Raw genomic sequence first — 17,857 nt, 5'->3', positions numbered from 1 at the left:
TAAGGCCCTCCTATATGCCGAATGGGGGAGGGAGCACGTTTGCCGCAGATGATTTGTCATTGTAAAACAACAGTGTCAAGAAAAGGAAGAGTTGTTCCCTTTTCTCTCAGACCATGTGAATTCTGGGCATGTCCACATGCACTCACTTGCACACGTATATTTTTAATTTGCAGCTGACAAGTTACAGAGCATTGACAGCCATTCCACAGAAGAAGTTGGAGAAGTAGAGAACAACCCTGTAAGCAAGGCGATCGCTCGCCACCTGGGCATTGATATTTCTGCAGAAGGCCGCATGGCCAAGAACAGGAAGGGCATCGCCATCATAGTCCATGGGACGCCCTTGGCCGGTATGCACAACCCTGAAGGGTCGCCCCTTTGGGCTTTATGGTGAAGTTTGCACATGTAATTTTTGAGACAATAAAAGACTCTTCTGTTAGAAATTTGTATACCACAGGACTATCCCCAAACTATTCAATTGCCAAGGTCAGAGGCAGAGGGTTAGAAAAAGAGCAGGGACCCCTTATTTTTAATTAATACATCTCTGAATTGTTTGAGCTTATATTCTTTCAATAATTTAAAAAAAAACATTAAAATATTAAAGAAAAATCCAAGACATTAAATAATTTAAAAAGGGGGAAATATGTGCAAACCCTTTGAACTGGTCGTATTACTTCTATAGATTTATCTTAGGAAAATATTTAACAATGTAGACAGAGATTAACTGCATGAATGTCCACTGCAGCATTGCTTACCATAATAAAAAATTGGGAGCAATTGAAGCATTCAGTATGGAAGACTGGTAAATTAAGCCTTAGTACATTCATAGAGTGAGTAAGTTATTTTGCCACTAAAAACAGTGTTTCAGGCACACATGTTCATAGCAGCATTACTCACAATAGCCAAAAGCTAGAAACAGCCCAACCGTCCATTGACAGATGAATGGAAAAACAAAATGTGGTCCGATGGGCTATTATTCAGCCTCAAAAAGGAGGGAAATCCTGACACCTGCTACAACATGGATGAACACTAAGACAAGATGCTAAGTGAAGTTATCACCAAAGGACAATTGCTGTATGACTCCACTTATATGAAGTACTTAGAGGAGTCAGACTCATAGAAACAGAAAGTAGAGTGGTGGTCTCCAGGGACTGGGGAAAGGGAAGGGTGGGGGCTTATTGTGTAATGGGTACAGAGTTGCCATGTGGGAAGATGAGAAAGTGCTGGAGCTCAATGGTGGTGATGGTCACACCACAATGTGCATATAATGCAACTTAACTGTACACTTAAATATGGTTAAAACAGCAAATTTTGTATATCACCAGTTTTTTCAAAGTGCCGTAGAAGTATATCGAATGAATAGAAAGATGTTCATGATACATCATTTTAAGTGAGAAAAAATGTCATACTTAGGATTTGCAATCTGAATTAATTTCCTATTGTTACTGTAACAAATAGCCACATACTTTGTAGGTTGAAACAATGCAAATTGACTTTCTTTCTGAAGATCAGAAATCTAAAATATGTCAGTAGGGCTGCATTCCTTCCAGAGGCACATAGGAGAAGATCCATTTCCTTGTGTTTTGTAGCTTCTAGAAATGTCACCTTCATTCTTTGGCTCAGGGCCCCTTCCTCTGTCTTCAAAAACAGCATCACAGGAGCGCGTGGGTGGCTCAGTTGGTTAAGCATCTGACTCTCAATTTTGGCTCAGGTCAGGATCTCAGGGTCATGAGATCAGTCCTCACGTTGGGCTCCACACTCAGCAAGGTGTCTGCTTGAGATTCTCTCCCTTTCCCTCCACCCCTCCCCCGCTCATGTGTTCTCTCTCTCTCTCTCTCTCTCTCAAATAAATAAATCTTAAAAAAAAAAACAAAACAGCATCATAGCATCCTCCACTCTCTCTTCCTTTGCTTCATCATCACATCACCTGTTCTGACTGACCCTCCTGCTTGCCTCCGCAAGGGCCCTTGGGATTACATTGGCCCACCCAGATAATGGAGGATAATTTCCCTAATCAGGATCCTTAACTTAATTGCAACTGCAAAGCCACTTTACCACATAAGGTAACATATTCACATGTTGCAGGCATTTGGATGTGGATGTCTTTGGCAGGGGTGGTCCTTGTTCAGCCTACCACAGAACCTGTTTCTTTTTCCTAAGAAATGTAAATAAATTAGTTGTATATGCATACTTAGCAGCCATATGCTAACTGTAATATCTCTGGGTGAGCAAATTATGGATCTTTTTTTTCCCTTTCTCCTGTTTGTTATTTGTATTTTCTGCTTTCTTTTTAATGAGCAGATATTTTGAAATGAGAAAAAAAAAAAAAAAGATCAACACAAGTTATTCTTTAAACCAAAAAAGTCTTCCCATTAGAATCAGAGATAGTAGAACTACAAAAAAATTTTTTTAAGATTTTATTTATTTATTTGAGAGAGAGAGAGAGAGAGCACCCAAGAGCAGGGGGAGGGGCAGAGGGAGAGGGAGAAGCAGACTCCCCACTGAGCCTGGAGCCCGGCGACAAGGGGCTCAATCCCAGGACCCCGGGATCATGACCTGAGCTGAAGGCAGACACTTGACCCACTGAGCCACCCAGACGCCCCTAGAGCTATAAAATTTTTAAAGATCATCTGACAGAATCACCTTTTAACTGAGGAGAAAATTCAGAGAGGATGTGTTTTGCCCTCACACTGCACACAGCGTGCTGGTGGTGGAATGAGAACCAGAATCCATGTGGTTCAGGTCTTCCCTCTGTTTTCTGCTCCCACCTCTGGCCACATTAGAGACTTAAAGGCAGAGCACTTGGAGAGATCACTTTATAGGGGTCTCCATTCTAGAAGTTTCTTCTGTCTAGAACACTCAGCCACTGAGAGCCGGGAAATTCAACCTCCTGGCCCTTTTTTGCAGGAAAGACGGCCACTGCAATCAGCATGGCCAAATACTACAATGCAGCCTGCTTGAACATTGACTCCATCGTGCTGGAAGCCATCTCCGACGGCAACAACATCCCGGGGATCCGGGCCCGGGAGCTCTGCATCAGGGCTGCCATAGAGCAGTCCCTAAAGGAAGGAGAAGAGTCTGGTAAGAGCTATTTCCCCTGACTTTCTGTGGTCAAGTGCCCGGCACCCCTGCTGCTAATACCCATCTTCCTTGTGTCCCCCACTGAGCTTTTTGCCCCACGCCCAGTTGAAGGCTGACTTACAACATGCTGGCAACTTATAGCCCGAGGAAGAATTCTCTCCACCAAGCATCTACAGCTCCCCCTGCTGCCCAGTACAGGCATGCACTTGGCACTACAGGGAAGAGGACAATGAATAAGATGCAGCCTACACCTTTGAGGGTGACCCGTGAAAGGGGAGCAGACAGGGGTTTGTTCGGAGCAGAGGGAAATAATATAACAGGAGGGCAACTTTGGCATGGCTGGGTTCCAATAGGCGGGATCTCGGGAAGTTTTCGTGGAAATGAGCTTTGAAGGAGCAGGAGAATGTTGACAGGCAAAGATGAAGACAAGGACAGTCCAGCCCAAGAAATCAAGGAAGTCAACAGTAAATTAGAAGTGGAAAGGCAGGCTGAGGCCCATCATAGTTGACCTTGGTGCCTGGATTAGGAATTTGGATTTTATTTTGAAGGAACAGAGGAGTAGGGTGGTTTTCACCCTCAGGGAGAAATGGTCAGAGAGTCACAGTGGAAAAGCAGCAGGTCTTATAACGTCTTGTAAAGGGAGCAGTGGAGATGCTGAGGAGGAGCAGGCTTGGGCCAGCTGCCCCGAGGAGGGGGAAGCATTCCAGACGGTCACATCAAGATTCCTAGTCGTGGAACCAGGAGGAGAGTGATGTTGTTTACCAAGATAGGAAATGTGGGAGGAGGAGAAAGTTTGCTGGAGAGGAAAATTAATTGAGTTTTGGAACCTCAGTGTAGTAAGGCCTGGTGTGGTGTACCTACCAGAGATTGGGAATCCTGTCTCCTAGAAGGACCTAGAAGGCAGGGCAATGGCTGCTCAATGGGAAAATATACTGAAGTAGAGTGACTGCTCTGAGTGGAACAATTTTTATATAAATATTCGTAACAGCATACTATCATTTCTTTCTTTCTTTCTTTCTTTCTTTCTTTCTTTCTTTCTTTCTTTCTTTCTCTTCTTTTTTTTTTTCTTTGAGAGAAAGAGAGCAGGGGGAAGGGCAGAGGGGGCAGAAGAGAGAGAATCGCAAGCAGGCTCCACACCCAGCAAGGAGCCTGATGCAGGGCTTGATCCCACGACCCCGATATCATGACCTGAGGTGAAATAGAAAGTCAGAGGCTTAACCTACTGAGCCACCCAGGCGCCCACATAACATCGTCTCTGATAGTGCACCATGTCTGCTAGTTGATTGATAAAAGTGGCTGGGGCTTTGAGGCATGTCCTCTTCCCTTAGTACCTCTGCATGGGATGCTTAGAGAAATAGAGGATTCTTTGCTGGGAAGATAAGAGAAATAGCTTTTTAGTAGTATAAGGGAGGAAAAATAATTTTCTCTCTGTCCTTCTGAGTTCTTGGCTAAGACTCTATAATAAAAGATTCACAAGAAAAAAGCAAATTTATTAACATGTATCTTTCATGTGTACACAGGAGATACTCAGGAGGAAATGAGGTGGCTTACAATTTTGAATTAAATTCCATCTTCACAGGGGAAGAAGAGGAGGGAGGTAGTCCTCTTAGGGGAGAGCAAATGAGTTTTAGGGAAGATGAATGAACCCACAGAAGAATAGATGAGGGTAGATAGTTTGTAACAAGTGTGTCTTGGTGGAGGGTGTTGCCCTCTAGTCTCCTCTCCTGTGAGGAGTCGATCCTCCCTGGTTGATGTAACTCCCACGGTGAGGATTTGTGACAATTGAGTTCCCTTTGGATGCCTCTCTTTAGGCAGACAAGGGAAGTTCAGAGAAGGCTTCTTCTGGCATTTGCCCACAGCTCAAGTGACCACAGCTCAAAAGAGAGCAGCGTATTTTCAGGTGGCATATCCAGAATTCCTATAGTCATATGTTGGGGGTGGCCTAGTCTACCTTTAGCGGGAACTCCAAACTACATCATAATTTTGGTTCTCTTAGATATTTGTTTCCTTTTCTCTCAATTAATCTACATTTCACAGAGGTCTTTGGAGCTCTGTTGGTGTCCCATAACAAATTGCGGATTTGGGTTTCCTATCTGAGAAGGTAATGTCAAGCTAAAGACATAACTGAGGGAATCTTCCTCCACATAGCAAGAGGTGCAACTGCTGGGAGAGAGGAAATCGTTCCAGAAAGAGGAGCAGGATGGAAAGGGCAGGATGGGACATTGGGGAACACTTACATTTTGGGAGGGGGGGTGGAGGAGAAGCCAGGAAGTCCAAGAAGGCAGAGCGAGGAGGGTCAGAGGGGTGGGCAGTCAGGAGAGCAGGCCGCAGGGAAGCAAGGAGACTGAGGTGTGGGAGGCAGTGGGGCAAGAAGGGCTTTCACACCTCTCCAGAGCCCTGGTGGGGCCTGGGGGACCCTTCCTGCCTTGTTTATCTCATAAGCCTTATCACTGGTTCATATACCATTTACTTGGCTTCCTTATTCTGTCTGCCGACCCCACTAGCGTGTCAGCTGGAAGCAGGGATGTGTGTTAGTGCTCGTCACTGAGGTGTTCCCAGCGCCTAGAATGATGCCTGGCACAGAGTGGACACAGAGTAAAGACTTCCCAAAATGTATCAAATCAGTAAGTGAATGTAGTCAGAGATTGCTCAAAATACAGACAGAATGAGCCCTGAGAGAGGGCCACTGTGGCTCCCAGTTCAGAGGTCACTGGGCACTTTGGAGAAAGCCCTTTCAATGGAGGGGTTAACCCCAAACCTGTACTTGCTGCTCGCTGTGGACGATCCTGCTCGTCCCAACTGCACCCACTGGCCACTTGAAATGTGGTGGCCGGTCCAAATTGAAATGTGCTGCTAGAGGTGGGTTTTTTTTTTTTTCTTTTTAGGATGTTGTATGAGTTAAAGGCTATAAAATAACAGTAACAATTTTTATGTGTCGTTTACATGTTGAAACAATCACATTTTGGTTATATAGGGTTAAAGAAAATATACCATTAAAATCCATGTGTACTCTTTTGATGTGGCTACTAAGAAATCTTAAATTCCGTACATGTCACGTGTCTGTTGGACAGATGTGGTCCACACTACTGTTTTAGAAGTCGGGCAGTGAGGGAAAGAGAAGAGGTGAAGTGATGATGTCTTGAAAGAAACGAAAGGCGAAATGAAAACTCATATATTATGTATTATGATGTATTATATCGGGAAGAGCCAGCTTTTTAAGAGAGGGCGGAATGATGGCGTGGACAGGGAAAGCTGAGAGGCATTAGGATAGCACAGAGGAGACTGCACGGCCATCAGTGAAGACGGCGTGGCTGGGGGGCGGGGCGCAGGAGGCTGGAGTGGTCCTTGCTTTCACGAGGGCAGAGCCTAGAGGGGCTGGGGGTGACCGGGCCCGAATGAACACAGGACCCGCCAGCCGAACGCTGTACCACGGCTCCACTGGTAGCTTCAGGCTCTTTGCCCCCCACGCTCCACCTACCCCGCACTGCCACCTCCAGGTGCAGCATGGAGTCCTTGTACCTATAATCAGCTCCTGGGGAAGGGACAGAGGGAAGACGCATGAAAAGATAAAGCAGAGTAAGCCTAGTGACAACTCTCCAGGGAGTTCTGAGGGCCTATTTGCCGAAATGGTTAACAAGGAATAATGAGACTTACCGAGTCCGCCCCATGTGCTGGAGAAACGTGGAAGCTGCCTAGCACATAGCCGCATCACCCCGTCTTAGTGTTGGGGTCCCAGGGCAGGGCCCTAGTATACCAGCACTTTCAGAAGTGCTTGCTCTCGGGGCTAGAAGAGAACGTGGGGCCGACTAAAATGGGATCCACTGGGAAGATGGGCAGCGGAGAAACCTGGACTCCAGCCTCGGGGCCTGGAGCCTCTTCTCCCAGCCGTTCCCAGCCAGCTGCAGATGGAGATGGTTTTGTGTTCCTCAAGAGAATCACACCTGTCATACTAGGTGTCTGTGCCATCCCCACTGTCATTTCCTCGGTATCCTCCAATGCCTTTTAATATAAGTCCACTCTCTCTGTGTAGCCCAGGAGGCTGCTTCGGGCCAAACTGCTGTGGGACAAATACGTCTGAGCAGTGAGACCCTGGGCAAGCTGACCTCAGAATCCACCCTGGTAACCCCTGAATTTAAACCTACAAAGACTGTGCGTGGGAGCATGATGATCGCCAAAAGCAAGACGGAGAGCCACGGCTCCGGGTCTCAGAAGCAGCATCACCAGCATGCGTCTGAAACGCCGCAGGTACAAATCAGGGTCCCCCCAGATGGAGGGTTGGGGTCCTTCCCCCTGCCTTTTCTCCTCAGCGTCCTGCAGCCGTGGCAGCATGACTTCATCACTGAGGGTGCCCTCTCCAGGCTCATGGTGCCGGTCCTGGAAGGAGTGTGTTCATCCGGCAGGTGTTCAGCAATAACTTTAATGTGAGGCACTGGCTTGAGTGCTAATAGAGTGGAGATAAATGAAGCAAAAATCCCCGTGCTCAAGCTGCACCAAGAGTCTGCTGAAGGAGATAACCACACATTCAAATATTTGCAATACAGTGAGATTGGTGGCAAAAGATGTTTGTAAAAAGAATTTGGTTGAACCATATGAAATGGCCAACAACAGCCATTTCATAGGGCTCAGCCTATTACTAAAGGAATGCTGAGGATGAATCGTATAAATTGCGCTGGGTGAGGGGTGCTTCACCGGAGTCTTGGAAAGTCATAAAGAAGTCAGAGAGTTTGAGCCTTTGCCAAGGGACTTTGAGAAACCATCTTGGCAGAATAGCAGGTGCTGTAGCGAGAGACAGTGGGTGGCCCTGTGAGAGACAGCGGGTGATGAGTTGTCGGTGGGCAAGTGGAGTCAAGTGAGTATAGGCTTCCAAGATGTTTAAAAGAAAAGGAAAAATGACAGAAGTTGTTAGAGGAGCAGACCTAGGGTCAGGAGAGTTCTTTTTCTGAAAGGAGATGGAGGCAAAGCAGTCTCTAAGGAAAGGTGCTCCTGGAGGAGGGTAAGGTGACAATCCTCCCAAGAGGGAATGAGATTCCTGGAGAAGACAAGGAGTGCAGGACAGAGCGCAGTCAAAGGAGACAGGGACCAGCTTCTTCCAGAGTCAGTAAAGGTGAAAACCAATCCAGCTGCCCGTGGGGGAGGCAAGGTGGAGATTGGAGCTTGGAGAAGGTCTTGTTGAGTGGCTCTAGGACGTGTGCAGGACACCAAGTCTTTGTAAGAGGCACTGAGGAGGTTGGCATTGCACAGCATACTTGAGGAGAGTGGCAGAGCACTGATGTGTCCACTGGGAGGAATAAAACCGGAACTGGGTGGTGGACAAAAGAAAAGATAGTTGGGAATGCGGATGTCCCAGCTGAGATGGGAAGCCATAACTTCACTAAGATTTCCCTAAGCATCAAATGGCAGTCTTCATTTGGAGGGAGAGACAAGTCTTCATTGCAGGGGCAGGAGTGTGCTCAGAACAAGGGACAAGGGAGGTGGGAGTGGCATCAGTATACGGGAAGTCCAGCCTACAAAGAGAAGGAACAAAGAAGAGGGCAGCAGAGTGGGAGAAGCAGGAAGAGAGGAAGAATCTGTGGGTCTTGTTACTGTCCGAGAGCGCAGTGGGGGGAGTGGGAGAGGTGGGCATCTCGGAGGAGGTTGCTGAGGCAGATGGAGAGGAGGTGAAGGCCCTTGCAGGAGAGGAGGTCCGCATGTTGGAAGGGCTAAGTAGGCAGAGTGGAAGCCAAGGTCTTCTTGAGAGAGAAGGTATGCAGATAGGATGGGACCTCCCATGGGGCTGAATTTGTGCCAGATGTTGTCTCTGATGTTCACTTCAGTCATGCCTTCTTCTCATACCATGAGAATTGAAACCATTGACTCACTTCCTTTTGCAGCATCCTTTAACCTTCTCTTTCTCAAGATCTAATATGGTATTCTTTACATAGATGTTTATGAATGATCTAGAACTCATATTTGTATTAAACAGGGTGTCATGGGGAATCATTTTCTTCAATTGGGTTCCATCCATCTGGACAGTGAAGTAAGGCTTTTGAGAGTATATCAAAGGCAGCAGAAAATCCCAATTCTGACCCCAATCCCCTTTCAATAAATAGGGAACTTAAAACCTATTCAAGATCACCCCATCCTCCCCATGCAGCTGCCACAGTGTGACAGGACTCATGCTTTGGACAACAGTCACCCTGTCAGCATGCTTCAGCCAGAATTGGCTGTTTGGTTTTCTAAAGCTCTCCTAAAGCATGAATTCTCCAATGACTAAAAGTTTAGTCATGTTGCAAGTGGGAAGAAATATGTAATATGTCATATAATGAAGATATGACCTGTAATACAAGGTCATTTATTTATAAATCACCATGTTCTAGGAGAACACCCGCTAGAAATCCTGGTCTTTTGAATGACATTTAATCCAACACCCACACTTCTCAATTCCATGGCCTCCTCACGAACCCACTGCCATGGTCATGTTCTAGAACTTGTTCATCATTACCCATAAACTCCAAGACCTCTGCATTACACATCCTCCTTCCTGACCACCATCTTCTAACTTTCCAGATGACTTACTCCGGGAAATAATCGGTCCCATGCAAACCTCCAGTCCACATCTTCACTGCCTACCACCCCTTCACTTCTTTTCTTACCCTGTTTGGAATCCATGTCTATCAATGTAGATGCTCCCTTGCCCCTTCCCCTTCTTCATACTCTCCAAGCAAAACTTCAGCCCTGGTAAAACTGATTCTCCGCCTCCTCCATGCAGGGTGGCTGAGCACAGCTAGAGACAATCCTCCTCTCTTCTGAATGGTCTTCATCTAAATTTAAGACCACAAATCTCAAATAGACCCTTTGGTCTGCCCTAGTAAATTCACCCTCCTTCTCTTCAAGAAAACTATTTTATGGAGGTCATCACTCTTCAAACCTCTAAGGCCCTTTCCTGTTCCCCATTCCTAGCTAATGATCTCTCTCCTGACTGCACGGAGGGAGCAGCAACACTGGAAGATGACCACCTGATTCTCCCACCACCAGATCTAGGAGCCAGGCTGCACCCTAGCCCAGCGCTGCACCTTCCCTGCCAGAGTCACCGTCCCGGCTCTCAGCTAAGGCCCTGCCCCTGTGCACTGGACCCTTCCCCCCAACTTCTCACTCAAGAGCTGAATTCCTGCAGTCCTCCCCTCTTTCCTGTTTGCTTTTTGCCCCATCTATTGGCTCCTTCCCATCAGTATCTGTGCATCCTATATTGCTTCCCATCTTTAAAAATACTGCCCCGAGACCCAGATCCCCCTCCAACTATTGCCTCCTCCAGTCAACCCCTCTTCACAGCTGTTCCTCCAAAGAATTGCCTCCCTCCTCATCCTCACCACCCTTCTCTTTTTGACCTATTCTAGGGAGATCGTTGTCCTTACCACTCCCAGGGACCACTCCTCTCAAGGTCACTGGCATTCATCTTGCCAGATCCCAGGGCTGGTGTTCTGTCCTCATTTCCTGTGACCTCATAGCAGCTGATAACTCCTCCTTCTAGAAGGGCTTCCTGGCCATCAGAACACCTCACTGTTCTACTTTCCCTCTGCCCCATGAAGGACTCCCTCCTCTCCTCCAGCTTCTTCACCTCCTCCAGATCCTTAGGATTTTAGACTAGACTAGAACTGAGTCATCTACCCTTTTCCTTTTGTTATCTACCTTTTCTCCATAGGTGATCTCATCCAGCTCATGGCTTAAGTACTTAAATATGTTCAGTACGCATATGACCCTCCAATTTCTATCTCCAACCCTAATTTCTTCCCCAGCTCAGGAGAATACATCCAAACTCACATTCAGTGTCTCTGTTGAATGGCTTAGAGACCTCTCAAAATTTATGTGTCTGAAAACTGATTCTGGCCCACTCCCAGAACAGAACAAGACAAAAAAAAATTGCTCTTCCCTCAGTTTTTCCTTTCTTAACAAATGACTTCATTTTCCAACTTGATCAGGCCAAAACAAAACTCAAGGAGTCATTCTTGGTGCCCCTCTTTCTTTCACATCCCCTCCCAAGTCCTCGTGGGATGGGATGTGAAGGAACGTATCAGCCACTTCTCCCCACCTCCACCATGACCATCCGCAAACTACTGCCATCATTTCACTAACTAACTAACTAATTAACTAGTCTTCCTGCTTCCACTCTTGTCACCCCAAGCAGCAGGCACCGTGGTCTTTCAAAAATAAAACTCAGGGGCGCCTGCGTGGCTCAGTTGGTTAAGCAACTGCCTTCAGCTCAGGTCGTGATCCTGGAGTCCCAGGATCAAGTCCCACATCAGGCTCCCCGCTCAGTGGGGAGTCTGCTTCTCCCTCTACCCTCTCCCCTCTCATGCTCTCTCACACTCTCTCTCTCTCAAATAAATAAATAAAATCTTTAAAAAAAATAAAAATAAAAAAATGAATAAAACTCAGATCACGTGTCTGCCTGAAACATGCCAACAACTTCCCATAACACTTGGGATAAAATCCAAGTTCCTCCCTGTGCTCTGCAAGCCCTGCATATTCACACCCGATTATGCCTTAGACTTTGATGAAGCCCGGCCATCTCCCTCATCGCTCACTCAGTCCATTACGCCGGGCTCCCATGTACTCCTCAGATCCCGGCAAGCGCACTCATGTTATTGTCCAGTTCTGTCACCGCTGTCTGTTCTCCCTGGCACTTGTCACTGCCTGAGACTGTTGATTTGTATATTCATATGGCCCTTTTCTGTCTGCCCCATTTGCAATAAGGACCACATGGGCAGCAACATTGCCAGCCTGTTTATTGTTGTATCCCTAGTGCTAGAGGGGTCCCTTGTGCACAATAGATGCTCAATATTTCTTGAATGAACAAATTCATGCTGTTCAGTCCATATACAAAGCACCTTCCACAGTGTCCCAGCTTGAAGCTCACAGCCATTCTTTAAGGAAGATAGGAATTTTCCATTTTACAATGCAATCTGCATCTTACGGATAAGAAATGAGGCCCAGAGAGATCTCAGGATTTCCGAGGGGTCAAATGGCTTGTAAGTATGAGAGCTGCTGGGACACCACGCTGGATTCTAACTGCTGATCCTTTTCTGGCTCGACAGGTTTCCTCCAGCCCCCTCCCTACAGGGCCCACGCAATGCCGGCTCAGTGTCAGCCCCAGTGTCGGAGGTGAGACCGGGCTCATGAGCTGTGTGCTCCCTGAGGACCTACTCACCCAGATCCTGGCTGAGCGCATCCAGGTGCGTCTATGCCCACCCGCGCAGAGCTGCAGGGCTCACACTCCATCCCTGGGCTGGGAGCTGAGATTCCGATCCATAGCTCACCCACGGCAGCTCAGAACCCAGGGGCCCTAGAGAGGAAAGATGAGTTTCTTCATCTCCAACAGTCATTTGCTTGTCCTTTTGACAACCCTGGTCAGTCCCTGGCCCTCGCGTGGTCTCCAGCCTGAAGCCATGCACCTTAAAAGACCAGTGAGCAGGTTACATATTAAAAAAAAAAAAAAAATCAGTAATGATACAGACCTATAGTAGAGTATTAAAAATCATAACGTGGAGCCATGGAAAGTTAGAATTTAGAACTATATTAATTGATGTAAAAATCTGTCTTCAATATATTATTATTTTTTATTAGTATTAACATATAATGTATTATTTGTTTCAGGGGTGTCTTCAATATATTATTAAATGAGAAATGCAGATTATGAAATAATATGTAAAGCACAAGTACATTTCTATAAAAGTATTTCTAAATGTATATCATACAAACATAGTAAAAACCCCTAAGGCACATGTACCTGGTTATCTTTGGTTAGCAGGATAATGGATTCTTAGTTCTCGCCATACATTTCTGAATTATTTCACAATGGCAGATTGCTTTTAAAGTCAAGAAACACAGTAACTGTTTCCCTTTTTTTTAATTTTTCATAAGTGTTATACAGTTAAAGAAAAGAAAAGAAGATCATCAGGAATGGGGAGGGTACCACTTAAGCCTCTTTGCTGCTTATGGTTTACAGAGAGCTAAATTGCTCACCAGGTCCTGGAGTTGTCCATTTGCCTTAGTTTTTTTTTTAACTAGGCCACAATATTGCACGTTTAAATATAACAAAACGGGGCCTGGAGCTTCCCAAGAGAAGAGGAATGTCATCACAGGAAATGGCTCGTGTTCAGGTTTAACTGCTTACTGTGTTCAGGGTGCTGGGCCCCTCAGCGGGTTTGAGCAAGGTGGGCCAGTCAAGTGTTCAGGTATGCCACGGACCCGGCTTAAACCACCAGCCAGCCTAAAGCGGGCCCGTAGAGCTGAACCACTCAAAGCACTGAACCTGGATGAAACATGGAGCTCGCACTGCTTCCCTCATCCACAGTCTCGCTACAAAGAAAACAAACAAAAAAACAGCAGCTGAAGTAAATGGTGTCTTTAGTGATGTGGTTGATTGACGTTGTGACACAAGATTCTTGTCTCATCAAAAACTGGTACTGACGGGGCGGTTAAGCGTCTGCCTTCGGCTCAGGTCATGATCTCAGGGTCCTGGGATTGAGCCCCACGTCGGGCTCCTTGCTCAGCAGGGGGCCTGCTTCTCCCTCTCCCTCTGCATGCCACTCCCGTGCTTGCTCGCTCGCTCTCGCTCTTGCTCTCTCAAATAAAATCTTAAAAAAAAAAACATAGTGGTCAGCCCCTGGCCAGGGGAGGAGGCCCGTGTGTGTACTACCCTTTGAGTAACACTGCGGTACAGCAGAGGGTGCCCTTCAACGATTAATGTGATGGAGATCATTACCCACCAAGGCATTAATAACACTAAGAAAGATACAAATGGCCCACCTGCTCCTGCTGCCCTTGCTGTCTGTTATTCGGTGCAGGGGAATATCTCGCCTTTCCATCTTCCATCCCTGCACCTCAGACCCTCCCAGACCCTCACTTTCACATTATGTTTGCCTCCCTTATTTCCATAACAACAGAATCAGTCTATCACTCTACAAATACATATGATAAAGATCTGTCACGACTGATAAACTATTTGGGTGTTTCTCTTGCATTTTCTAACAGCACGTTGAACGTAGCAGGTGGAAGGGTGGTTTCACGGTATTTTCAGTGGGGCCCAGTAGGTCTGCAGAACCAGTTGCAGCCCCAGGGAAAGCGCCGACAGAAGAAGGAGCAGCATTCTCCGTAGAGAACTGGGTAACGGAGGCCCTGGTAACCGTCTTTGCTCACTGCGGTTTCAGCTGAGTGACTGCTTCCGGGGAGTGGTGTTTGACAGCCTCGAGACGCTCTTTGCTCAGAACATAGCCATGGCTCTCCTCTGCCTGCTGAAGGCCATCGGCAACCGGGACCACATCTATGTCGTCAACATGGCCCAGGAGTACACAGCCATGAAGGCCCAGGAGAAAGCCAAGAAGGAGCAAGAAGGTAAGGCCCCATGCCCTCCTGGGCCATCCCTTTGGCAGAGCTGTGGGCTGTGTGAAATGGTTCCCCGCCAGGATGACCTGTTGGGCAGAGGACACTATTCCATCTGACATGTCGTCAGGGCTCACCTCCACCCTATAAGGTGGCTGGCAGACGCAGGTGACCTGTTCAGAGACGACAGGATGAGGGATGAACCCAGCTGGCTCTTCTCGTAACAGCCACATTCCCCTTTCCCCCCAATATCACCCTGCATCCTTTCGTCTTCTCTGTAATCACAGCCAACCCAAGGGGAACGCATCACCGGTCCCATCCTGACTCAGGTGACCCATTAGCTACTTGCTTTTGTTTAAGGCGACTGGGCATTTCCTGCCAAATTGGAGGTGCTGATAAACTTTACAAACCAGTTTCTACATTTTAGCCTGCTGCGTCCAGCCACCACAGCGAACATTCTGTAAATTTGATATGTCTCTAAATGGTGCTTGGGGTTATTTAATCCTCCCAATAACTCTGAAGATCATTGTCCCCCTTTTACAGACAAGGAAAATGAGGCTCAGAGATATCAAAAGTCTTGTATAAGATCACACAGCACAGGGGTGCCTGAGTGGCTCAGTCTTTTAAGCATCCGACTCTTGGTTTTGGCTCAGGTCATGATCTCAGGGTCATGGGATCAAGCCCCGCATCAGGCTCAGCGCTCAGTGTGAGTCTGCTTAAGATTCTCTCTCTTCCTTTCCCTCTGCTCTCCCCCCCACTCATGCCCTCTCTCTCTCTCTCTCAAATAAATAAATAAATCTTTTTTTAAAGATCACACAGCAAATTAGTAAAATCTGTGCAACCCTGAAACCTTTGCATTTTCTGTCACTACAACAGTGGCCTGAAAAAAATTTCAGAGACTGAAAAATAAATACACACATATAGAGTAATGTTAGCTTGAGTTCCCACTTTGGTCAGAAGCAGATGTAGCAAATCTTGGTCCCCAAGGGAGGCTGTGCTATCCCTGGGAGGCAGAGTCCTGCTCTGGCCTCAGCTCTGGTCACATCACTGCCCTTCCTCACTTGGCCTTACCTCTCTCTTCTGGAAAAATCTACACAAATCATAATGCTTTTCCATTTAAGGAAATAATTACAAACATGAGCTCTTAGTTCTTAAACAGAGCTCAAAGACTCCTTCCTTACATTCTCATCCAGAGAAAAATTAGGAAGAATTACCAGGCATCCCCAGCAGTGTTCCAACCTCCAGCTTCCTGGTTTTCCAGAAAGCTCATTTCTCCGTAATCATCAACTTAAAAGAAAATATCTCTTTCCATTTTCTCAATTACCTGCGGATTGAAGTTTTTCACAGTCTCATTATGGGCTCCTCTCCCCAAAATCATCTGCATTTGAAAAAGTCCTGAGGCAGCATCCAGTAACGATATTATTATATTAAAATCTAATTTTTACTGAACATTTATGAATTTGCTGGGCACTAGCCTAGATGCTTTACAGGATTACTTATTTGATCCCCACCACAGCCTGGGAATGAGGAATCATTATTCTTACCTGTTTCTCTTCCTTGGTAAGTGTCAGAGAAAGATCTCCAGATACATCTCCCTGAGTCCAAAGCTCAAACCCCCAAGAATGGAAGGTGGGAAGTTATGCTGGTGAAGCGTGAAAAAGAGGCCGAGAGCCTTTGTGCTGGGTGCGAACCTCACTTCTGGACCTGGAGTCTGAAGGGTGTGGGAGATGGCGCCCTTTCATCTGCAAATGGCTCTGTCACCCTAAGGACTCTGGTGGCAGATGTTCCTCATAGATAAAGTCAGTGGGTGGCCTATTACTTCCCTTTCGCTGCAGTAGCAAATTACCACAAACTTGATGACTTCAGACAACACAGATTTACTGTCTTACAGTTCTGGAAGTCAGAAGTCCTAAAAGCAGGGTGTCCACAGGGCTCCGTTCTTTTGAAGCCTCCAGGGAGAGAATCCTTTCCCTTGCCTCCTCGAGCTTCTAGAGGCCACCTGCCTTCCTCAGCTCGTGGTCCCTACTTCACAGCCTTCTGACCTCTGCTTCCATCGTCTCCTTCTCAGACTCTGACCCTCCTGCCTCCCTCTTACAAGGACCTTTATGATTATACTGGGCCCACTCAGACAACCCAGGACCGTCTCCCCAGTTCAAGGTCCTTAGCGTAACCACATCTGTAAAATCTTCTCCATCATGCCAGGTCACATATGCATCCTTCTGGGAATTAGGACATCTTTGGAACTGCTATTCCAGATGGAGACCAGGTTTGGAACTGTGTGAGTGAAGGTCGGCCCACCAGAGATCAGGAATGCCACTGCGGCTGGAGCCCCCTCCCCCTGGCGCGGACCCTCTGCAGCCTGTGTGGGCTGGGAGCTAAGCCACTGGGGGACCCTGCAGCCAAGGGTGAGGAGTTACCTTCCCTCACCTTCCTGTCTCTGTTCCCTCCAGAGCACAAACGCAGGGAGGCACTTGAGAAAGAGAAGGAGCGTCTCCAAAATATGGATGAAGAAGAATACGATGCCATGACAGAGGAGGAGAAGATCATGTTCAATCGAGAGGTTCAGCAGGCCCTCCGTGAGAGGAAAAAGAGGTCAGATTCAAGGGCTCGCTGGAGCGGAAGTGTTTCCTTTGGGAGTAACACACAGCCCATCCTGGAGACTAGGGTCACCTTCCAGGGGAGCAGCAATGGCCAAGGGAGACTCAGGAGGATGACCTGCTAAGAGAGAGAGAGAATGAAGAGGAGTGTGGCTTTCAGTTCCAGCGCCATGGCCCTAAGCTAGCCATTAGGGACTGCTATTTATAACGTGATTTCTTGTTGTCTGAACATCAGATGTGACAGTGTAGGAAGCTGGGCCTCATCTGAACTGATATTTATTCCTTTGAGAGAGAGAGAGAGAGAGAGAGTGTGTGTGTGTGTGTGTGTGTGTGCGCACGCGTGAGCAGGGGAAAGGGCAGAAGGAGAGGGAGAGAGAAAGAATCTCCAGCAGACTCCCCGCTGAGTGCAGAGCACGACATGGGGCTCCACATGGGGCTCGACCCAGGGCTCGATTCCATGACCCTGAGATCCTGACCTAAGCTGAAATCAAGAGTCAGACACTTAACTGATTGTGCCACCCAGGCGCCCCTGAAAGTTACTTTTCAAAAACTGTTATCAAGCTTATTTTCAGCCCTTGCCTTGCTCTCCTATGCAAGTAGATTGGAATAGAAATACAGACGGAGAATTCCTCTTATTTATTCCTCAAACTCATTTGAGTTCATCAGTTTTGCTGAATGACCATTCAGAGACCCTCCTTTCTTTTCTTCTTTCCTTCCCTCCCACCCACCCTCCCTTCTTCCTTCCTAACTCCCTTCCTTCCTTCCTTCCTGCCTGCGTATTTACCCAGATTTCTTTTGTTCACTCTTTCTTTTTATGCCCAAGG

General features: G+C 47.1%; 1 protein-coding gene across 1 annotated transcript in view; it reads left to right on the top strand.

Annotated features, from left to right (window-relative positions):
* HYDIN (HYDIN axonemal central pair apparatus protein) overlaps positions 1-17,857 on the top strand; it is a 308,320-nt gene that overhangs the window by 203,785 nt on the left and 86,678 nt on the right. The window contains exons 38-43 of the mRNA XM_035024816.1: positions 174-347; positions 2,905-3,078; positions 7,109-7,323; positions 12,150-12,287; positions 14,265-14,448; positions 16,887-17,028. Coding sequence (XP_034880707.1) covers positions 174-347; positions 2,905-3,078; positions 7,109-7,323; positions 12,150-12,287; positions 14,265-14,448; positions 16,887-17,028 — 1,027 coding nt within the window. The remainder of the gene's footprint in view (positions 1-173; positions 348-2,904; positions 3,079-7,108; positions 7,324-12,149; positions 12,288-14,264; positions 14,449-16,886; positions 17,029-17,857) is intronic.

Source organism: Mirounga leonina, unplaced genomic scaffold (assembly GCF_011800145.1).
Source record: "Mirounga leonina isolate KUSES-001 unplaced genomic scaffold, KU_Mleo_1.0 Mir_180, whole genome shotgun sequence".
NCBI lineage: Eukaryota > Metazoa > Chordata > Mammalia > Carnivora > Phocidae > Mirounga > Mirounga leonina.
Note: the sequence above shows the minus strand (reverse complement) of the source record. Positions and strands in the feature narration are given on the sequence as shown.